We start from the raw sequence: 19714 nt of genomic DNA on the forward strand, positions 1-19714 counted from the left end.
CGAGCCCGCCTGGCGCCCGCCGAGCGCGGCGCCCGGGGGAGAGCCCTGGCCTTAGAAACGGGGGGGGGGGAGAAGGAAGATCCTCAGAAGCGCCTTGTCCGTGCGAACGCGCTCAGCGGCAAGCGGAGCAGCATTCTGACGCTGCTCGGGGGCTGCTRGCAACAAAGCCCTGCGCGCCTCTCCCGAAACTGCGCGTGAGCCGCGCTAGGCCCCGGCCCGGCGGCGCCCTGCGCGCGCGCGGAGCTCCGCGCACCGGCGGGGCGAGAGTCACGCAGTCACCCACGCGCTTACACACGCTTTCTTGGACTAGGACCCTGTTCCTCTACGGCTGCTTTTCGGAGGTTTGCCAGAGGACAGCCAGTGTTTATTTTATTTTCAATAAAATATTTTTAAAGATGTATTCATGATTTTTTTTTTTTTTTGAATGACTGAAGCGTTTTCTTGGCTAGTTTAATTGGATATCCAGATGGTTCTCAATATCCTTACTCATTGATTTGGATGACCAGCAACTTTCTGTGCAACAGTCCTCTGTCAAATCTGCCAAGCCTAGCTCTTATTGAGAGATTTCAGCATTACTTTTAAGGCAGCTGCTTAAGAGCATCTTACTGTAGTAATGCAATGCAATATTTTTCAAACCTACTATTTAGGAATCTTCCCATGTTTAAATAATACCAATTATTTACTGTCAAAGGAAGACAACTATTGGAGTATGACTTCTTTGTGCCTATTTTTTCCCTGCAAATCTTGCAGTTATGCAGTGGTTACTGAGTCTTTTCTTGTAAGTGTTCATGGGTAGTGATATACCCAGAAGTGATTACGAAGCTGTAGGTTAGGTTGCAACTAGCTCCAACTGTAATTGCTGCTTGAATTCTTAAAGAAATAGGCAATGGTTAAGCAAAGTATTATTTTTGTTCTGGATAGAAAGGAGCATATTCCTGAAGCATCATGTTATCAGTATTAGCTTTTTTCTACCTTTGATTTTAGTACAAAATGGGCCCAATTATTTGATGTATTTTTAAACACACAGAAGCCTAATCAGAGGCAGAAACTTGAAAGAAGGTTGCCATCTATAAACAGCAAGGAACAAAGCTTCTCTACCAGTAGCAGATAGTATTTTTAGATATGAGAACCAGAAACCTCATCAGTTCCATAGTCTGTGTGGTTTATTACAAAGCATCTGTGGTTAAGGCTTTGATCCTGCAAACACATACTAACTTTTAGCTAAAAGAAGAAAACTTTATACAGCCTCACAGTCCTATATATTAGAGAAACTAATTAAACTTAGTTTCAAATGGATTTTTTTCCCTACCTCTCTCCTCACCAGAGTCACCTCCCACTTTACTTTACTTCCCTGTTCTTGATAACCTCATTTCTGTACCCCGTATCTTGCTCCCCTGTAGCGCTCCAGCATGCTTGTGCCCAGTAGCTGACAACTGAGCAAGAGAGAGCACAACACAGCTGCTTCCGAGCTATGCATGCACACCAACTGGTTGGTCACCCAGTTCACATCTTCCAGCTGCCCAACTGGCAGACCAAAGAGTTTATGCTGCCCTTGTTAGGGCTACTTATTTCAGTCTTTCTCCTCTATTCATTTTCAAGAAAATTCCAAGAACCTTACCATCTTTCARACTCCCTCCTCTATCAAACTGGAGTGAAACTAACCCATAGCTTCAAAAGCTAATAAAAGAGGGCCACCAGGAATATACAGTGTAGCAAGATCATCTAGACCTCATTACCTTCAGAAATCAGACTAGAAAGGTCTCAAAGGCATGTTAAGAGGTCATCTAATATGGATTAGAGCCCCTGCCTCAAGGTAGAATCAGCTATGCCTTGGTTATTCCTGATGGGTGCTTGTCTAAACAGCTCATAAAAAACTGTTGTGGTAGAAATTGTACAGCTTTCCTCTTAAACCTATTCTGCTGTTTACCTGTCCTCACTATCTTAGCCCATTCTTGAAACACTTTTTGATCACAAAAAGCTTTTCCCCTTCTCTGATTTTGTACTCTTTAATCTTCAGTGAATTACATCAGCTCCTTCTATCTATACATGACTATTTCTTGGACTCTGATCAATCTCCTCTTTTTTCTTTACATGTTCTGCAACTGTTCCTTTTATTCTTTTTCAGTTAGAATTCTAGAACTGGACACAGTACTCCAGCTGAGACCCTTTTCAATGCTGAGTAATATGGAGGACTCTACAGGCATACTCTTAAATTACCAGTATCAGTTAATATAGTTACAAACAAGTTCAACTTTTTAATATTAATTTTTACTATTTATCAATTTCTTGAGATTACTTTTGTATATGTTGTTTAGTAGGAAAAATATACACTGCCACTATAGAAATGTGTAACTTTACCAGCCACAGTAGTATTATATGTACCTAGACCTGTAGTTTAGTGCTATTACTATGTTTCATTAGTACACAGTAAAGGTCATAACCCTTCAGTTTCATATTATATTTACTGATTAAAAGTGATTATATAAAAATTTGTGAAGCTTATTCTCCAGAAATATTTCTGGAATACATTCAGTGTTGATAGCTCCTCTCATAAAAATATATCCAATCAAATTAAAACCCTTTTATAAGCATTGATCAGCTTACAAAACATTGCGCTAGAACATTCACCATTTCTGTCTTACAAATCAGTAAATTAGAGCAGAGAGAGCTGGTTTATCAAAGTATGCTGAGACTACATTAGATGTATTTTTTTTCTTCTCTAAGCTTTAGACAATATTCTTTCTTAAAATTATGTTGATTTTGTATTTATTTAGTAAGAGATAAACCTGTTCACACTATTTGTTAGTTGCTACAATATTTTACTAAGTTCATGTATGTTATTGTAATATAATGTAATATATATAAAATTAATAGTGATATTTTACATATCCCAAACTTCATTTGGGAACTCTCTGATGCCAGAAAAAAAATGAAAGACTCCTACAACCACATACAGCAGTTCATTAATATATATATATATTTTTTTTTCAGGCAAATGCTGAGAGTTATGAGAGTCATATATTTTGACCACAAATTCTCCTATAGCAACATTTTTGTATATTCTGAGCTAACAAGAAAGCCATTTTGGGCTACACTTCAGACTTCCATATATAGACTGTTGAGTTGAGCCTTCTTTGTAAGAGTGTTATGAGATTCTCTGAAGTACATATGATATCCTACTTTTAAGTGGTAAATCCTTATACATATATAGTATTTCAGACTGCCATAATTTTATTGATAAATACTTTACATGACAACATGACAAAAGGCTTCTCCTCCCCCCCGCCCCGAGGGCCTACCTCTAATATTTGTGGCACTTGGGCAATTCCCTCAAATTCAGTTTTCACTAAAAAAGGAAAAAAAACCTTCAAAATGCAAAAGCTAAAGTTTCAGAAGGCAATAAAGAGAATCCAACACATAATATTTAAAATAATAAATATTTCATTCTAAAGCTGATATTACACTAGACTGGTTGGATTTGATGGTCTTGATGTACCAACTGATTTCACTGGATATACTCATAGAAAATGTATGTTATGGTACATAGCTGCACTATAATTAATAATAGACTAAATTTTTAAACATTTACAAGACAGAGGACTTGGGAAAGAAAATCAGATGAATTTTTGTATTTAATAATTATCACAATCAACTAATACAACTGATCTCAGTTATTTTATGGAGAAATATTTTTCTTTACTACATGTATTTGAATATCATGCATTTGATTTATTTACAACTTATGTCTTTTTCAGGATTTCTAAGAGGCTGAATTTGAAAGAAGAGGCAGAAGGCAGATTTTTATAGAAAGATTAAGGGAAGATAGAAGGTTTTCAGTTTAGCAATGGAGACAGTTAGGAAGACAAAAATTCATCTTTTTAAAGTAAAGGAAAAGCTAAAAGCTATTTAAAAGTTATTTTGGAGAGAAAGGTGCCTTGTTATCTTTTAGTTCACACACACAAAGTATATTATAGAAACAATTTCAGAAATGGAGATTTCATGTAATACCAGATCAACTAACTTGTTAGAAGCACGGTATAGCTTATGTAAGACTCACCTTCTTCCTCAGTTTCATCTCTTCTGATATCTAGGCCACCAGCTTGAGTTTTGTTGAATATCCTAGGATACAAGAATCATAAGATTGGGTCATACACATATTTTTCTTTACGTAACACAGGAAAAAAATATGTATCAATCATTGATGGGCTATCTAGCAACTGAGAGTTCATGTTGCTCCATAGAGATACTTATGGCCATCTTATCTCTAGACAATTATTACTTTACAGTTTTAGGAGGAAAGCAAGTGCCTGTCTACGAAAGCAGATGAAGTAATTCATCTAAATTCTGTTGTGGAACAAGAAAAGGCTCTGATTTTCAAGAGAGCAGTAGTACACTATTAGCAACACAAAGAGCCACAAAAGCAATGCCCTCCTGAAGATCACAGCAGATTCCAGCAGAGCCTTAAGATCATCAAGTTATTTCACAAGAGTCCATAACTACTCATTAGATGAATTACACTTCCAATCAGCACTGACCTGATTTTGATTCCAACTGCCTAAGTAAATTTAAAAGCTTTTAAAAMCAATTCAAATCTCCTGAATCACTGTTCTTACATATGTAAATATCCAGTCCTCTTTGACTCCACCTGAGTCAAGAATGAAATGTATAATTAGGTATCATTTAAAATCTTACAATATTGGAAAATTTCTGTGGTTATTTAACACACTTGATAAAATACACAAATAAAATTTTAACTATTTGGCCATTCAATAAATAAATTACAAGATCATACACTGATTTGAAAATGATGAGAAACATGTATAATTTCTCTCAGTTTTGAAACTCGAATGGCCATAAGGTTGAACAAGGTAAGAAAGGGATTTTGAGGATTTGCTTATGGAGAGGTCTTTGAAAGGGTATGCCTGGGTAGAAAAAACTGATCTTACACCATGCCCTGAAGAAACACATCACTGGGCACTGATAGGCAAAGAGAAAAAGTACCTAGCAATAAGCCCTCCATTAAATATCTGCATTTTCATTTTTTAAATCAGAGACTATGACCAAATCTCAATTAGCATGACAGATAATCTCTATACACAGATAAAGAGGTGATTGCTGGAGCTTTAATATTATATAAAGATTTCTGAACCAAACTCAATGCCTTTAATTTAATCCAGAAACAAACAACAAACAGCACATGCAAACACACAACTAAACAAGTCAGGACATTTGCAAGAGGTATTCAAGCACAGTCCYATATCAAGCTCCATTTTATGCAATTCCTATCTAAATTCTTGCCCAGTTTTTATTATATTATTACTCCTCAGTTCAAAAAAACAGCCCACATTTTGAGCCTTCCTGAAATATTTCAATCAATTCAATTAAATTCATTTCAATGAAGTGGGTCTTTAGCATAATCCTACTTATTTATGAAATAATTTCCTTGAACATATTGGAGGGAAAAAGAGAGAGGCATCACCTTCCTTGCTTATAATTTCCTTTTTTGCTTTTGTAAAATACCTGGCACAGGGTTATGGCTGCTTGTCAAGTTTTCTGATGAGAAAACACTGATTAATCCCCATTTTCTATGTTTTCAACCAATCCATCGAGGAACACGATTAACACTTTGCTCCGATCCTGCCACACTGACCAGCTCCTACTGCTCCAGCTCTCACAATACACATGAATGTTTCATTGTTCCTCTGTTTAGCCTTCACTCAGTGACTGTTACCAGGCCAATGACTGAGCCACTAAAGTTTGGCAGCATAACAGCACTTTGAGAACACCTCTCAAAATAAATAAATAAATAAATAAATAAATAAAATCATGCTTTCACTGATTTTTTTCCTCTCTTCTTCCTCTAGCCATACAAAAGGGACAAAAAGTCTCCTCATTTTTGTTTTCTGCATGAATCAGTAAGAACGAGCGCCCTACTATGGGAAGCTTGGACAAGGAACGAAGGTTTCCAAGCAGCTTTAAATGGAGGAGGATTAGTGGGAGGTTTGATTTTTCCTCTTGCTAGTAAAAAATTTTCAGCGGAGTTCTACTGATCAGCAAGACATGAATGCAGTAAGGTCGTACAGTACAGAAAGGGTCCACTCCTGTTCAAGATGTATTTTAAATTCATTATCATTCTCAGAGATTTGTTGTCTCTAGAAACGTATCGGCAAATCATACGCTGGCTAAACACCTTACATTAGGTGTTCTGAAAACATTACAAAATAAGGGTACTTATTATCAGGTATCCTTTGTCGTGCAATAATCCTTTTAATTTTACTGCGAGTTTAGCCTGAGCAGACACCACAGAGTGTAATGAGGATTATAAAATCAAAGGGGGAGCCTCACTGAAGCAGCTCTTGGCCACAAAGAAATCTGATTATGTGCATTATTCCTGACACTTCTGATTTACCAGAGGAGGAGGAAAATCACAAAAGACAACATTCTGTTTTTCACACCTGAGTACAGAGAAAGCCTGAGGCATTATAATGTTCTTTGATACAAATGCCTATTTTATACTGCAAAAGTCTTTTTTTCATGCTACTGTAACATCATTTACCACTGTAGCACCTCTTGTTCCCAGCTCTCCCCTAGGTTGCCAGTGCTGCCAGGAAAGCTTTTGAGTCACAGGCTTCCTTTTATTTAGTGAGGTCATTATAACAGTGTTGTCTCTGGTCTCAAGAGAAATATTTTTGAAAATGCAATCTGGTCTGCAACAAGATAATTCAAAGAATGTAATATGACAAGAATAGGTTAGCCATCCCATTTGGTATGGTGACACTGAACATCAATAATGTCACTATAATTTTCCCTTTTAAGAATGCTTCTTTTTATTCCCATTTTGTTTTTTAATTTGTCTTAGATGTGTGGAGAAGACAGCTCCTTGACTAAAGTAGAAGACAGTCTTTTTAATGATTAGACTTAATTCAGAAGAGATTAAGTGCAKATACCAAAGTAATCCTAAAATTTAATATCATCTCTCTTACATGTCTCTTAGGCAGTTATAAATAAATCTGTATTTGTTTGTTTTATTTTGCTCATTTGCTTAAAATTAAATACTCTTAGGAAGATCATGCATTTGCAGAACTGCCTGAGAGAAAATTTATAGCTTGTCAGCTGTCTAAAGATATCATCTTCCAATGTATTTTTGGGTGACATGGTAACAACATTCAGTAAGACATTAAACAGAAATCCTTTGCAAGCTCTGCCTGTGTTCACTGTGATTCCACTTAAAAGTTAATTTCTTTCTAAATGAAAGAAAGCACGCACATCATTTGAACATCTGCACAGTGAAATACACATCCTTTTCATAATTTTGGAGCAAATCCTGCTCTGGTTGGCCTAGTGGGGATAAGGAGAAGCACTGTACAGTGCCTCCGTTACCACAGGGTTCCTGCAAGCTAAGACTGGATTCCAGCAGGCACACCCCAGGGAGGCACTTCAAGACACGGTAAAATGCTGTAACCCATGCTGCCTATGTGGCCTGATGTACGGTATTAGGAACACCTACAATATCACCATGTTGTTCTTTTAAATAAGATGCAGTTGAAGGCTTCACCATAATGTATACAAGCAGAGGCCCACGAATAGTTTCAATTTTGCTGTTTCCTAGTATTTTGTATTTAACCACACTTCCTTAAAAACTTATGCAGAGAGTGCTAATGGAAGAAAATTCTAGTCTGCTCATGGGAATAAAAGCTCTAAAGTATGGGCAAGAAGCTATTCTTGCTTTTAGCCATCCTATCTGTTTAGAAATTTTGGACTACTGTTAGAGAAAGCTATAGCAATACATTCGATCATCTCTCTACATATCCTAAACTGCGCTGTTCAGGGACTAATTTCAAATAAATTGACTCCAGTAGCATTTTAACAGAGATTAATCTGTCCTTTCAGTCATTATAGACAGTGATTTTCATAATCAATACATTTTATCAGTGAGTTTCCAATAAAAGGCCCTTAGAAGTGTATTTCTTTCTTGAAAGGCTTATTCCACTATTCAAGTTCAACTTCTAGAACTGTGCATTACGTTTTTCAGAGCTTCCTTCGCCTTTGCTGGGAAGCCTATTAAAGAAACTACTTTAAGCCATGGCCACTTTTAACTTTTTACGCCACTTTAACTGATGTCTACTGTAAGCTCCCTGCTCTTCTCCTGATTTTATTGCCATCTTCCTAATTACTGTATGACAATTAGGCATTGCAAAGCAAAAGGGTATCTGGAATTGCTACCAAGGAGAAGGTACCTCCTGGGAACGAACAACCCATGGCTGCTGCATCTGCTGAATTTTAATGGGAATTAATTTAATCTAGTTAGAGGATAGACACTGGGGTTTATTCATGCCAGAGGCCTTCTAAAATGTGCACAGGTTTAGTGCTAGAGGCCTTCTAAAATTTATACATAAATCCTTACAAATTATTTTAAATTTCATTTATCTTTGCAGCTTTCTACTTTTGTGACTGTGTTATAACATGGCACTTAACCATTACAAAATCCTTTTACTATGCAAAACTTTTTTTCAGTAAGATTTTATACAGTGCAGTCTGGGTACCAACACAATCAAGAATTGGGTGGCAGGGAAGGACTTCTGTTTACCTCAGTAGTACTGAATACATCCCCTCAGCAATGTATATAAGCTTGCATGCTTCAGACCTGTAACACTGAAAATACTATCCCACAGTCTGCTCACCCCAAAGATAAAGACAGTAAAAGACTTATTCATACCACAGAAAGGAAATCAATCTCTACAGTAGAGATACAATACAAGTTAAACTGTGAGGTTATAAATTACTATCTCTTGTGMTGATGAAAGGAAAAAAAGTAAGCAAAAAGTCTTGCCCTTAAAATTCTTGGTCTGACTGAGGCACTTTTCTAAGCCATTATCAGTTCATCATTTTCTTACCTTCATTTTTGAACTGCACTTAAAATGATACTGAAATGTAACTATTGTGAGCCATCTTAAGCATGTTAAAAATATTATACAAATGAACTTCAGCCAGCAACCCTAAGAAATTTTGATTTCTCTGCCTTTCATATCAGTTGCTATATGCATTTTCAGCATATTAGCAGAGATTAACTTAGACAAGTGCTGTAACTGTGTGAAATTACTTGTACAGACAAGATCCTCCCCCTACACCCCAAAGTTAGGAGGCTAATGTGAAAATGCCATTTACAGTTTTGGAGATGTGAACTATGTTATTTCCTACATCAAAAGGACTATATTATTTACAGCACAAACTATGAGTAATGTATGCATTAAACTGTGTTTATAATGTACCAGAGTTCACTTGGGCAGGCATAATTTGAGAGTATCCTTTCTAATACATCTCCTTTTGAACTTATCTAATAGACATAGTACCAAGCTTCTGTGTTCTGAAATGCCTTGAATTCAGTGAAGTTGCAAGAAAAGCAGAACGAGACCTGGACTCCTGGGTTTCTGTTCCCAAAAGCAGATTCTGTATGTTTGGGGGGAAGACTGAATAGTTGCTGCACTTCCCCAATTGCAGTTCTTCCCTTATTTCTGTGCACACGCAAAGACAAGACTGGTATTGCAAGAGGATTAGAAAAAATCCAGCTCTTCATGATTGCAGCTCATGGAGTAATCCGACTGAATCAAGATATCTGAATGGTGACTAACCATTTTTCATYCTTTTGACACTGCATTTGAGACAATGTACAGGGAAAAGCAATGGCATTAGATGGCTCAGAATCTGTGATGGAAGACAGAATTTTGTTCTTTCCCTCATATAATTTGCAACTGACTACCTCTTCAGATTCTGAGACACAGAAGCATATTAGTTAAAAGCATCTATGTCAATTGGACTTTCAGAGATCTTGATCATATTGACATATTTCTACTTGATCATTTGTCCGTTTACATAGGTAAAGTTGTAATAGCATAAAGTCCAATTTTACACTAGGCTAAGTTATACAGGTAATATATTACCTTATTGACACTTATGCCTAGAAATTGTAGTCATGTGCCAAGACTGCAGTATGCTAGCTGCTGCATGAACATAAACCTAGAAGGACAGTCCCTTCCCACAGAACTTATTATATAAGATGGGAGAGAAACAGGAGGATACAGACAATAAAAGTTAGCAATGTAGAAAGTAGTTATAGTGCTCTGACATCCTGATATTTATCCTCTACTTTGTAGGCATGAAAAAAAAAAGGAGGGAAAAAAAAAAAAAACAAGCAAAAGGCTAACTGGGATTTAAATGAAAATGACAGAGAGAACTTTGCAGATGCTTAAATGTGCTTCTGAAGCATGAAAAATAGCTAGGTTGTTAGCTAAAAGGCATGGATCCTCCTGTGTTGAGGTTACTGGAGGAAGGATTTAACGATTCAGCACCATGCAGAGGTGATGGACTGTAAGGAGAGGCTGTGAGTGGATTTAAGGAGGAAGATTGTTTGTTTGATATGGTAGGCAAATCAGAACTATTAGAGGGGGATCATATACTCAAAGTTGCTGCCTAGAAAAAAAAAAACTTCTCAGCAAGGAAGACATCAGGAGAAGAGAGTACCAGAATTTGTTCATTTACTATGAAAAATTGATACACAGTCTTAGAAATACAGCATTTTTTAGGGCTGACGTTACTGTATTCATTCTGCGGTGAGTTACAGCACTGAGAACCAACTTTCACGATGTGGTTTTGGAAAGCATTTCATATTCACCAGCTACATGCTTAAACGGAAGAATCCCCTGGCATCACCACTGGCTTACACACAGATTCACTTATACACACTCCATTTTTCATGAGGTGCCCACATCAGCCATATAACATTACTTACCAGAGAAGCCTTGCTGATTTTTTCTCTACTGGCTTTTAGCAAGACAAGGCTTCAGTTTCCTCAGGGGTATACCATTTCCTCTTCACGTCCCAGGGCACAGAAAAGCAGCTGCTGCCTGTCCTTATATTCTTCTACTGGCTGTAGGGAGTAATTTTCATGCTTGCTGTGCAAGACTTTCATTAGAAGAGATCCATTTCAGGGAGAAGATCCCTCTCTGGCTTGGGGAAAARGTTATTTCTTTCACTATATCTTCAGCCTCATGAAGCAACTGTGTTAGGTCTTCTCAGTCTGCTGAAAGCCTAGGCCGAGTTTCATCTTCTGAAAATCTTCGTATGTTTACGCTTTTGTATAAACAGACTTATATATATGAACTTACACATTTTTGTGACTCCAATTTGTAAAAGGCCTTGAAATTCCCACAACAGTAGAACTGTATGATTGTCAGAAAAYGTTCATACCCCCTTGGGGTGGTAGGAACACAGCCCTCTATGGTCTCTGTAGCAAACCTGCAGAGAGATTTAGGGGTCAGGAATGAGCTATAGGCAAATGGCCCTTCAGCCAAACTCACGCTTTGCATTTAAGAACTTGGTATTTCTATCATCTGAGATTGCTGCAGGAGTGAACTCTCTGGATATTCTGAATCCTACACCAAGTGAAATGGTGAAAACAGAAATTGCTGTCATAATTCTTCTGTATGTATATGCCAATTCAGAGAAAACCTCCCAAGGATTTCAGTGGTTTGTAAAGAGAGTCTACACTGTTAAGCTGTTTTCGTCAGTAGTTTTGTGCATCAGTTCTGCTTGATCTCCATCAATACTGATGTAATTTGATCAGATCTTCAGAAAGTTCCCCAGGCACTTGTTGATAGTCCTCATAAAAAGTTCTGTTTTATTATATTCCTTTGCTGAAACTCCTTATATCTTCTGCACTTTCAGGAGAAATTTCTAACAAAGCCTGTGTTAGAATCTCCGAGCTTTTGCAAATTGGAAAGTGATTGCTACCTGTAATTTATCAACTGTGCACATACCTTTAGTTCTCTGTAGGAATTAAGTAAAGGATAACAAAAGGAATAATATGCTTAAAGCAATACATTTAAGTGGCTGGGAARCAGCACCCACAGTTACTTCATAATCCACCATATTTTGCTTTTCTTTATCCTCTACATTCCTCTGAGAAGCCTGCTTGGATAAAGAGAACTTGTGAGAACAGCTAGGCCCACAGATGCATATATCTGGATATGTGCAGCAGGAAATTAAAATCATCATTGGCATCCAGGTTCTCACTTTATCCTGCTGACCTTTATATGGGGATTTTGCAGGCAAGTTGCAATTTGGTGAATAGAATATGAGAGTCTACACAATGAGAAAGGACCTTCTACTTTAAAGTGAGACGTTGTACAGGATAGACCATATATATGCTCTATATTCTAAGACCTATGTTCAAAAGCCTGCAAAACCATATCAAATTCTTCACCTGAGAAATGAAGAACAGTGGTAGCATCTATATATCTTGCACTTGTCTAGGGCATAATTTAGACATGAAAGATTTTTTTTTTCAGAAATACAAATGAAAAGCTTATAAATGATTAAATAACAAAGTTTTGGACTTCACATAACCTGAACATGGTCTCCTTTCCAGGCACCACAATCTAATTTCACTCATGGTAAGATATGAAATAATTTAATTACTGGAGATGTAAAACATACTGCACATCTAAATTAATCTTGAGGGAGGGAGGGAATGTTTTCATGTTAATCACACAAGAAGAATGCGGTTATGATAAATACAATCACTACCCACGCTATTAATAGTGTTTTCCTGTTTAACAGATCTAGAGTTTTCCAGCTACAGCACTTCCAGTTCCTACAAATGAAACAGCTCACAGTTCAACTTAGTAACTTCTTGGGTAACAACTCAATAATGATACAAAACCCACATTTGTCACATCAATACACAGGATGGCCACAAAATAAATCCTGAAAGGTAAGTCAAATTTGAACACAGAAGAACAAAAAGATATACCTTCTAGACTTTCAAGGGAACATAGATGCAGTATCATACAGGACAAACCACTTTTTGAACATTGTATTACCACTCACTACTGTCTTACTTTAACTCTGTATTAATTTGCTATAATCATCACCCTTCTCACTTTGTCATAAGTTACACAGTGAAAATACATTCTATAATTAATATATTATTCTACTGTGGTAACTTATGAGATTGCCAAAGTGAGTACTATAATTTAGAGCACATGAAAATGTCTACAAGCTAACCTTATCAGCCTGTCACCAAAACCACAGAATCACATCTCATAATTCTGATTTTCCCTTAAAATACACCTTGCTTTGCTTCAATATTTTTTTTCTAGTATTTTGGGGGGATGAGGTGTAAAGGGTTCAAAAACATAAACCAGTATAGATTGAAGTATGCCATGCAAAAGCACCCAATCTCTCAGCATCATGCAAAGCAGACATATATTTASGTATATTAAAATATACCTGGTATACAATTTCCCCATTATTCCTAATATGATGTGATTGTTTAAACTAAATATAATGATTTCAAATGCATATTTCTTAATTTGACATATGTCAAACTGAGGAATATTTAAAGCAACTTTTTTTTCTTTAAAGATATTTTCCTCTTAATATGTATTTTAACCTTGACACGATCCAGGAAATCAACCAAAAAAAGAACTAAATACTTTATTTACACAGGGATACACTGCCAACAAGAGTTGGCTTTGAAGGCCAGAAGTCAAGTTCCAGTCTTCTGAGCATAATCCACAAAGAAAGTAACACCATCACTTCACATTTTCTGGGAACAGTCCATCTTTTTACTACCCATTTGTCTGCTCTCCGTCAAGCTTCTACCACACCATAAYGAACTGTTAGCTATTGCAGATTATTCATCATTTAATAAGTGTAAGGTCTTTGGTATAATTTTGGCATTATTTGGTTTGATATTTTTGAAGCCTCATTATCAAAGTTAATGTCATTAGTGAAAGACTTAGTCCTGGAAAGATTTAGTCAATTGGAAAGAAAGACTGAGTTATTATACCATGTAATAATTTCATAAGTTCTATTAGCTACATCATCCAAAGTACTTCCATACTACTACAGCTATTTTTAGATTATGTATTTTGTCAGTATTAAAAGAAAGTATAATTAACAGACACTCATTCTATGAGCAGTGAAACCAATGAAGCCTGACTTCCTGACTGGGATTTGAGCACCTGTAGCGTCCAACCACTTACTCTCATTAATATGGTAAAGAAAAATACTGCCATCAAAGCCTCTATCACTTTGGTAGAAAGTGGACAGTGGTGTTAAAGTTCAGCAGTATAACTTGAAAAGGAGCTGAAAGAGGGCAGAATCTCTTCAACCTAATTTCACTAGAAAACAAAGCAAATCCTAAAATTATCTAATCCTAGATTACTGCATCATCAAAATATTATAGTGTGAATCAGGATTTAAAAAGAACAACCATATTTGTAAATATACATGCTAGAAAACATTTAATAGTGGTTTAACAAGTATAAACACAGTATTATTAAAAAWCAATGAGGAAATAGAACCTAATATCTGGTCATAAGTTTGCACCAACTGCAAACATCTGTGTAACATGTGATTCACCCAGAATAAAAAYAGTTAATCTAGAAAAATGCCTGTTCTACCTTTAGCATACTATACTCCTACAGTCCACTGCAGAAAAAGTTTAAAGCCTAGAATTTACTTAAGTTTATTTTTCAGAGATTCCAAGAGGTCCTAAAAGGACCTCCAGATGCTGTCAGAACTCCCTTAATTTATCCTGAAATGTACAAGCCAACTGCCCTTCGATCGCTAAACGTTTTCCACCATTCTTCTCCTGCTGAAATTATGCTCCCTTCCTAGAACTGGAGCTTAGCATGCTGCAGGCATTAAACTTATCTTGACCTGTGCATGGGGCCAGAAGAAGTGAATACACATTCTATTTTCATTTCTTCATAGTCAGCTTGTGAAAACGGTCTCTATTCAGAGTACTGAGATGAAAGCCCATTGACACAGATGGCAATGTTACTTACGTGCACAGGGACAGAAGTTTATACAGGAAGTTTCTACTCCAGTTTACGTATCAGTGGAAGGTCACACACAGCAGAAGTCCCTGCGAGTGGTTCAGTTGAACATAACAGATTAGCCGATTAAAAGCTGATGTAATGATATCTACTTTCTTTCTCTACGTTGCTTTTACCAGCTGGATGAGCATTAAGCAGTAACACAGAGATGCTATGGATGTTGCGATCGCCCTTACGTGAGCATGGCCCCCAGCCCACACACTGCACCCTGCTTCTGGTCATGTCTATCCCAGGACAGGCCTAGCCCAAATCACAGCAAGAGATGTGGCAGTCCCACTTCTTATCTTGACTGAACAGATTACACTCTATGCATTTTACCTTGAGAATCTTACAATTTTTACTTCAGCCACACACTTCCTCCTTGGTATGTGCTCCAAGGAATATCGGTAAAGTTTGTTTAAAAAAAAGGGTTATTTAGATGATACCTAATAAATGGTGTATAACTCTATACAGAGTTATACAYTATCACTAGCCTCTGCAATAGCACATATTTCTAGGGCATATGTATGTAACTTTGACAAGGGATCTAGAATTAGTTTTTGTATCCTAGTACATGCAGAAATAAAACTATAAAAGGTGAAGTCTCCCCAAAACATGACCCGCTCAGAGATCAGTAGAGCTGCCTTTATTTCTCAGTTTGCAGAATAGTGGAGTATTCCCTGTCTCTCTAGCATGTGTTTATTAATATTTCCTTTTGAACTCCTAGCCTCAGAAGGGGGTTTCCCAAAGGAAAGGCTTCCAAGTAGCGTCCCATGTCAACTTACGGCCMTGAAGCAAGCTATCTGACAAGCCAGTATCTTCCAAGAGTGACATATCTATTCCCATGGCATATGAGCACCTTGAACTCAATGTTATGAAGTCCAAATAGCAGGGATGAATACATCATGATGCAATTCTGCTGATTTAGTAGGATTGCATRGGGGTAGATTTGATTTATGGAACTCAGCAATGTTTTCATGTCTATTTTGAGAGGGTACAGGAGAAAGGCAAAAATTAGACTGCCTGATTATCTCCATTTCTATTTTTCCCACCGCTACTACTTTGACAGATCTTAGCTTTAAAAATGGAAAAACTTCAACATGCCATGAGGATACTATTTCTTTAGAGACTAGCATTCTGTTCTCTGTTTCTTGCACTCATTTCTAATACTATAGCCATCTTTATCAGCCGGTCTTCTGAATAACTGCTATATTCTGAAATAATGACACTTCCTTTTTGTATTCCTATGGCCATATACTGACTTCCTACAGTTACATAGGTAAGGAGTGAGTATAATCGCARTATGGACATTAGAAACAAACCTATTTACATATAAAGATACACAGAAGACCTGCATATTATGGGTAATATAAATATTATTAACAGTAAAATTATCTTTTGTCCCATAATAAAAACATCTCTGCCATGAATAGACAAACTTCCTCTTAASAGCTACTCAAAATTTTCAAAATAATCTTTTTTAAACAGTACATTTAAGCTCCCCAGTACTTAATTCCTATTTCTAGAGTTAAAAAACTATGTTTAGAAAATGTTGTTCTTAACTAATAATAAATAATTAACAAAGCAGGGGGAATTTTGAGTTGAAAACATTCACAGTACTTTAAGAGAAAGAAAGAAAGAAATAYAGGATGAGTGTACACATTTGTGGATGATCCTTAGAAGTTCACTAACATTTTATACCTTCAGTTTCCAGTGAAAGCATTTTTATAGGATTCCCTGATTCCACAGGCAGCTTGCAGACAGTATCCAAAGCTTGTCCTATGGCTGAATACCAGAAAAGGTGAAGAAAATAATTAAATTAGAAGAGTTAAAAGGGATGGCCTGTAGGAAGGAAGTAGGAATCATTGATCTTGCGTTACAGATAGCAATAGTTAAAACAGTACTGACTCTTGTAAACTTTTTTCTCTTTAGCACRAGTTGTAAATATACCAAGAACTGCAGTCATTGGAGAAGGACCATGATTATTCCKGCTTTGCCTATCACATCAGTAGTGGGATAAGTGGCTTTGGCAAAACAGTGGATGAAAGCTAGGAGTACGAGGATCACAGTATGTATTGTTATTTTCCTTGTATTCACTTTCATTTTTTGACTTAAGTCTCTGCTACAGTAGAAGAGGAAACTATCCTTCAGATGAGAGAGATATTACATATTAAATTAAGAGAAAAAGTGCGTATATGAACAATACTTATGCTAGTTTTTTTTGTTTGGTAATATGAAACAGCTGAAAGTAGGAGTTTACACACAATCAGGTGGATCAGGACTTTGGCCTGTTGAGTTCTCCAAGGTCAAAGATCCCACAGGCTCTCTGGGCTCCTGTTCCGGTGTTTGATTGCCCTCATGGGGAAAACATTTTCTTCATATCTAATTGTAATTTTCTGTGTTCCAACTTGCATCCATCATTCCTTGTGCTGTCACTGTGCACCTTCTGGGAAGAGTCTCCCTCTCTCTTCTCTATACCTTCCTAGTAGATAGCTGTAGWTAACAATAAGGTTTCCCCTTCACCTTCTCTTCTTAAGGCTGAACAAACTCGGTTCTCAKCTTCTCCTTGTGTATCATATGCTTTAGTCCCCTGGTCATCTCAGTGGCCTTTTGCTGAATTAACTCCAGTATATCAGTATTTTTCTTACACAGGGGAGCCAATAAGAGACACATTAATTGTTCAGGTACCAGCCAAACATGTTTTAATCAAGTGATTGTGACAAATTTGAAATTCTTACAGAATGTACTGTGACTTTTGAAAATGGGTCCTAAATTGTCATATTTTTGTATTATCTCCTTCATCTTGGACAAAGCTCTTATAAGCTACAATATACATGATTTACTATGTATCAATACAAGGGGCTGTCAAACTTCTGTTTTCTAAAGCTTTTCTGCTGGAATTAGGAACTGAAAACTAGGACATTTGCTGTGTAAGCCTTACCTTCACTCACAGTAAAAAGAAATATTAACAAGGACATCAAGACTTTGAAAAGTGCCGTAGCTTTGCTGTCCTAGATTTAAAAAGGAAATAGCAATGCCATGTGTGCTAGGTTGAGACTGACTCCTGGGAGCCTGAAGGAAAGCAGATGAAAAGTAACATTTTTTTAAACGACAGCACAGGATTCTAAATTTAAACTTCCAAAGAGAAAGATCTTKCAAAGATTTTAAATGATACCGTAGCCTACTTTTAGAAACAAGTATTTTTTTAAAGTGCTATTTGTATACAGAAAAGCAACAGCACGGGCATTATGTAACTTCAAAAATGCATAAAAGGTCACTGTTTTTGTGTCTCAAAAAAGATGGTGCAGACACCAGCCTTGCCTTGGTTGATGTTGACAAAAGCCAAACAAAACAAACCTTCCTTTACTCATGCTATACTTTGCAAAGAATGGTTCCAATGGGGCATGTGCAAATGGAGGCAAAGCAAGGCAATGGCCTCATGCCAGCTAGTGTGTTGGAGCAAATATTGCTTCTTTCTAAGAAAACACTGCATAGATCCCTGCATAAAACTGCACCTGCATCTGTCTAATACTAACAGAATGCCTCATATTTTCTCCGGATGGTTTCTGAAGCACTCAGAGGACCTCCACGGCTCCAGCAGAGAGCCAGGTCATGGGCAATAAATAAATCAGGAGCCTGCTAAAATGTGCTCTCAGACTATTAATGCAGTTTTCAAACCTTAAAACAAACAAACAAATAAAACAATGAACATGTGGTGGCAAAAATGGGGATTCAAGACTCCTAAATGCCATATTAAATTGCTGACTGGAGTCCACAGATATTTACATTTCAGATACATTAGCCGGCACTGTAAGCACAAAATCTTTGACCTCATTTAAGCTACTGCAAAAACAGAAACACAAAGATGGCAGTGAAAAACATGCTTAAAATTAGAAATTGAGATATTCAGACTGCATGTGTTAAATGCTGTTTTATTCACTGTCAAAAAGGGAGTGCTGGAATCAGGAAGCTCCACAAAAACTGAAAATGACTGTGGCTTAAGCAGTRAGAAGGAAGTGAGAATTAATCAGTCTGCCTACAAGCAGCAAAATTTTCTTCTTATTCTTTACATAGGAGTCTCCAAAGAGTCTAAGCTGAAATTGTGAAGATTTTTAGCTACTGACAGCTGGCTAAGGCTACTGATTRTTGGTGACAAGAGCCAAGCAGCCCTGCTGCAGATCCTTGCATAAAAAGCTACAGTTTGCATGGAAGCATCTGACCTTTGTTGAAAGTCAAACCAGTGTAAACAAAAGCGTTGTCTTCCCACAGCAAGTACTTGCATAACTAGTGCAAATCCCCTGAACAGATGAATTCAAATTCTTTTACAAAATATATAGAAACAAGACCATAGCTGGAAATGACCTACCTCACAAACAAGCTTTGTCTATTTACTCTTTCATTCATATTTGAGGAAATATTCAGAAATCTTATGATATCCACTGTTGTATACAGTGATTCAAGAAACTCAGGCAACCTTCTCATTTCCCTCTTTTCCTCTTCTTACCAAGAGTTTTCTTTCTTTTTTTCTTTTCTTTTTTTTTTTTTTTTTTTTTTTTTTTTTTTTTTTTTTTTTTTACCATCCTACTGCCAATCAGTCTATCACAGTCAAATAGCAGACTGGAGTTAGTGTTCCTTCCTTCAGCTATTATTTGGTCCTTGTTTGCAGTCTCATTTTCTGCAAATTTTCTGCCCTTAATTTTGGGGACAAAAAAAAAGATGATGTTAATAATATATCTCCTGGTATTTTGGACTTTTGCCATGGATGTTGATCTCTTTTGCTTCACATCTTCATGTATGTGAAGCTCTTATATAATGCTATTAAAAAAAAAAAA

At 36.8% G+C, this 19714-nt stretch overlaps 1 protein-coding gene across 2 annotated transcripts in view; it reads right to left on the minus strand.

Moving 5' to 3' along the window:
• SIAH1 (siah E3 ubiquitin protein ligase 1) overlaps positions 1-19714 on the minus strand; it is a 67497-nt gene that overhangs the window by 19397 nt on the left and 28386 nt on the right. Inside the window, exons 1-2 of one of the 2 annotated variants that reach the window (XM_085303827.1) lie at positions 10787-11187; positions 4058-4119 (exon numbers count right to left, since the gene is read on the minus strand). Coding sequence is in view for 1 of the 2 variants with exons in the window: in XM_085303826.1 (XP_085159952.1) it covers positions 4058-4119 (62 nt within the window). In the remaining variant the exon portion in view is untranslated. Of the gene's footprint in view, positions 1-4057; positions 4120-10786; positions 11188-19714 lie in introns of those variants that run through there. The other variant, XM_085303826.1, reaches the window with a different exon arrangement.

Source organism: Rhea americana, unplaced genomic scaffold (genome assembly GCF_003343005.1).
Source record: "Rhea americana isolate MKP2758 unplaced genomic scaffold, rheAme1 scaffold_20, whole genome shotgun sequence".
NCBI lineage: Eukaryota > Metazoa > Chordata > Aves > Rheiformes > Rheidae > Rhea > Rhea americana.